This window comes from Hipposideros armiger, unplaced genomic scaffold, assembly GCF_001890085.2.
Source record: "Hipposideros armiger isolate ML-2016 unplaced genomic scaffold, ASM189008v1 scaffold_346, whole genome shotgun sequence".
In the NCBI taxonomy this organism is placed as follows: Eukaryota; Metazoa; Chordata; class Mammalia; order Chiroptera; family Hipposideridae; genus Hipposideros; species Hipposideros armiger.
In genome coordinates, this window is record NW_017731696.1 from 1089278 (window position 1) to 1092223 (window position 2946).

At 35.8% G+C, this 2946-nt stretch overlaps 1 protein-coding gene across 1 annotated transcript in view; it reads left to right on the forward strand.

The window, feature by feature from the left end:
- TMEM184C (transmembrane protein 184C) overlaps positions 1 to 2946 on the forward strand; it is a 15637-nt gene extending 12691 nt beyond the window's left edge. Inside the window, 4 exon segments of the mRNA XM_019661352.1 lie at positions 115 to 227; positions 1604 to 1703; positions 2202 to 2373; positions 2578 to 2946. Of these exon segments, the coding sequence (XP_019516897.1) occupies positions 115 to 227; positions 1604 to 1703; positions 2202 to 2373; positions 2578 to 2840 (648 nt within the window). The 3' untranslated portion in view covers positions 2841 to 2946.

Consider the following 2946-nt stretch of genomic DNA (forward strand, 5'->3'; position numbering starts at 1 on the left):
CCTTCTAGAAAAATTTGCTTGAAACATTACTCTGCACCAGGTCTCCAATTTATAACTTTTATTTTCCCCACCATATTAGTTATTCTTACTGAAGTTTGTTAATCTTGCTTCTAGTTTGCCATGTATTGTCTCCTGCTGTTTTATAAAGTACTAAAGGAAGAACTGAGTCCAATCCAACCTGTTGGCAAATTTCTTTGTGTAAAGCTGGTGGTTTTTGTTTCTTTTTGGTAAGTGTTGCTTTCTCTTAAATGTTGTCATTTTCTAAAGGGCAATAAAACTGTTGACTATGGAGGGTTTTTAAAACAATCAGTACAGAAGATAAAGTCTCTACTTACCGTTTAAAAAATTCATCTTTTTAGCCCATCTTGGTTTTTCATAAAGAAATAATCAGATGGCCACTGTAACATTTATAAGAAGAAAATAATTTGAGACAAACTGCATGTTTCAACACTGGAGGAATCACTAAAATAAGGAATTATTAAAATAAATCATGGTGCTTCATATTAGAGAATACTCTAATACTCATTAGAGAATGGAAGATAAACATTATATAGAATACTTACTGATGTGAGGAAATGTTCATCAGTAAAAATACTTTTTAAAACAAAAGGCAAAACTATACATGGTCTTAGTTTAGTAAAGGGGTAGGTGACATGGCCTAGAAACAAATACACCATATTTAACAATATAAAAAGGAGGAAAATAAAAAATGCTTGAAATTCCACCACCCAGAAAGAATAACTAACATTGTGGTACACATGTCATATATGAAACTCCACAGAAATAGTTTCATACTGTAAAAACTTATAGAACTCAATGATATGTCCAGTATATTGTGGATATAGTTGTTAGTAAAGTGAGGCTATAATTTTGTTGTATAGTTTTGTTTGCTTGTTTATTTTGGTTTTGCTTAGTATTCTGTTGTGTGGATGTAACTTTTTAATCAATCTCCTATTGACATTTAGGTGGTTCCTTATTTCCTCACCTTTACAAGCAGTGTTGAAGTGAATATTCTTATCTCTAGAACTGTGAAAGCTTGTCTGCCTCATTATTGGCTGATTGAATTTACCCGAAGGCCATTCCCTCGATGCTCAGTCTGACTCCCTGCCTTGGAGTCAGGCCCCTTCTAAGTTTTTCTTTAGTTTCAATACCTCAAACAAGACTGGTTTCAAACAATTTTTTTGAAGATAATCTGAATAATGAGTTAATATATATGTAAATAACATTTAAGCATCTGCCCTTTATTTCATTTTAAATGTCTGTTGTACAAGGTGTTAGGCATTGTCCATGTATAGGAAGAACTTAAGCTAATTCCTTGTGCACACTTTCAAAACCAAAAGACCTATGAACCAAGTACTGAAGTTCTAGCAATATATAATCAAAAGTCACGCGATGAAACTACCAGAAGAGTGAATGTGTAAAGCAAATACCTATGTTTAATATAGATGCACTGTTCAGGAATATGCTATGGAGGCAGCGGGTGGTCGTGGTGGTGGTCCACAGGTTGTGCTGGGGTTTAACTTTTTTAAATGGCGTATTTTTAAAACAACTGCTCATTTTATGCTTGATATAGATTTGGCGTTTACCTTTTCCTAACATATAGGCAAGCAGTAGTTATTGCTTTGTTGGTAAAAGTTGGCGTTATTTCTGAAAAGCATACATGGGAATGGCAAACTGTAGAAGCCGTGGCTACAGGACTCCAGGTAAGTAGTGCTGTGTCTGAATTCAATAGAAGTTTAGTGTTTGTTAAGCCTTATTACATATTATCTCCTAAACCTGACAACGTGCAGGCTGTGGGGCTACTGTTATCCTCACTTTACAGGTAAAATGGGGGAAGCTAGAGAAATTGGCCATAATTACTAATCTGTAATAGAGCCAAGACTCCAACCTAGAATTTGATAGCCCTAGTCGGTTTATCTTTCTGCATTTCTCCTCTTACTCGGTGTGCCGTGGGTGAGAATGCAGTGTACTTTGCTAGGAAATATTTGATGGTAGTGCAAAATGGATTTAAATTTTTGGAACTTTGTCTTTTTTTTTGGAGAGGTAAAAAATAATTATTTTGGAAAATGGAAAGATGAATATAATCTTATGAAAAAAAGCCCAGCGATTGATACTTAAGGACTTTTGAAAACATAGTGCTTTTCTTTTACCTACAAAACTAGACTTAAACTCAAAGATGGCTGGTATTTTTGTTGTTGTAGGACTTTATTATCTGTATTGAGATGTTCCTTGCTGCTATTGCTCATCACTACACTTTCTCATATAAACCGTATGTCCAAGAAGCAGAAGAGGGCTCATGCTTTGATTCCTTTCTCGCTATGTGGGATGTTTCAGACATTAGGGATGATATTTCTGAACAAGTAAGGCATGTTGGTAAGTACTAGTCATTTAATTCATCCAAATAGGTAGGTTGCTGTGGTTTTATTAGGGCAATTTGTAGCTATGAAAAGACTTCGTTTAAAGCAGTACCACAGTAAGCTCTTCAGATTGGGTGGGGGAGCTTATTTTTACTATGGTACGATGAGAGTGGTAAAAATAACTTCTGGCTAACTTGGAAACCTTTACATTACTTTAAAGGAAGGACAGTCAGGGGACATTCTAGAAAAAAATTTTTTCCCGAGGATCAAGATCAAAGTGAACATACAAGCTTGTTATCATCCTCATCACAAGATGCAATTTCTGTTGCCTCTTCTGTGCCACCTTCACCCGCGGGTCACTACCAAGGATTTGGACATACTGTGACTCCCCAGACTACACCTACAGCTGATATAGCTCATGAAATATATAATGATATTACAGAAGAGAAAAGAGAACCTTCAGATAAATTTGTGGCCTCCTGAACAGTGTGTGAAAGCAAGCTGTGCTACTACCCTGCTGTTTCATTACCTGGTATCCTCGCTGCTCAGGATTTTGTGCTTGGGACAAGCCATAAATGATGGACAATTT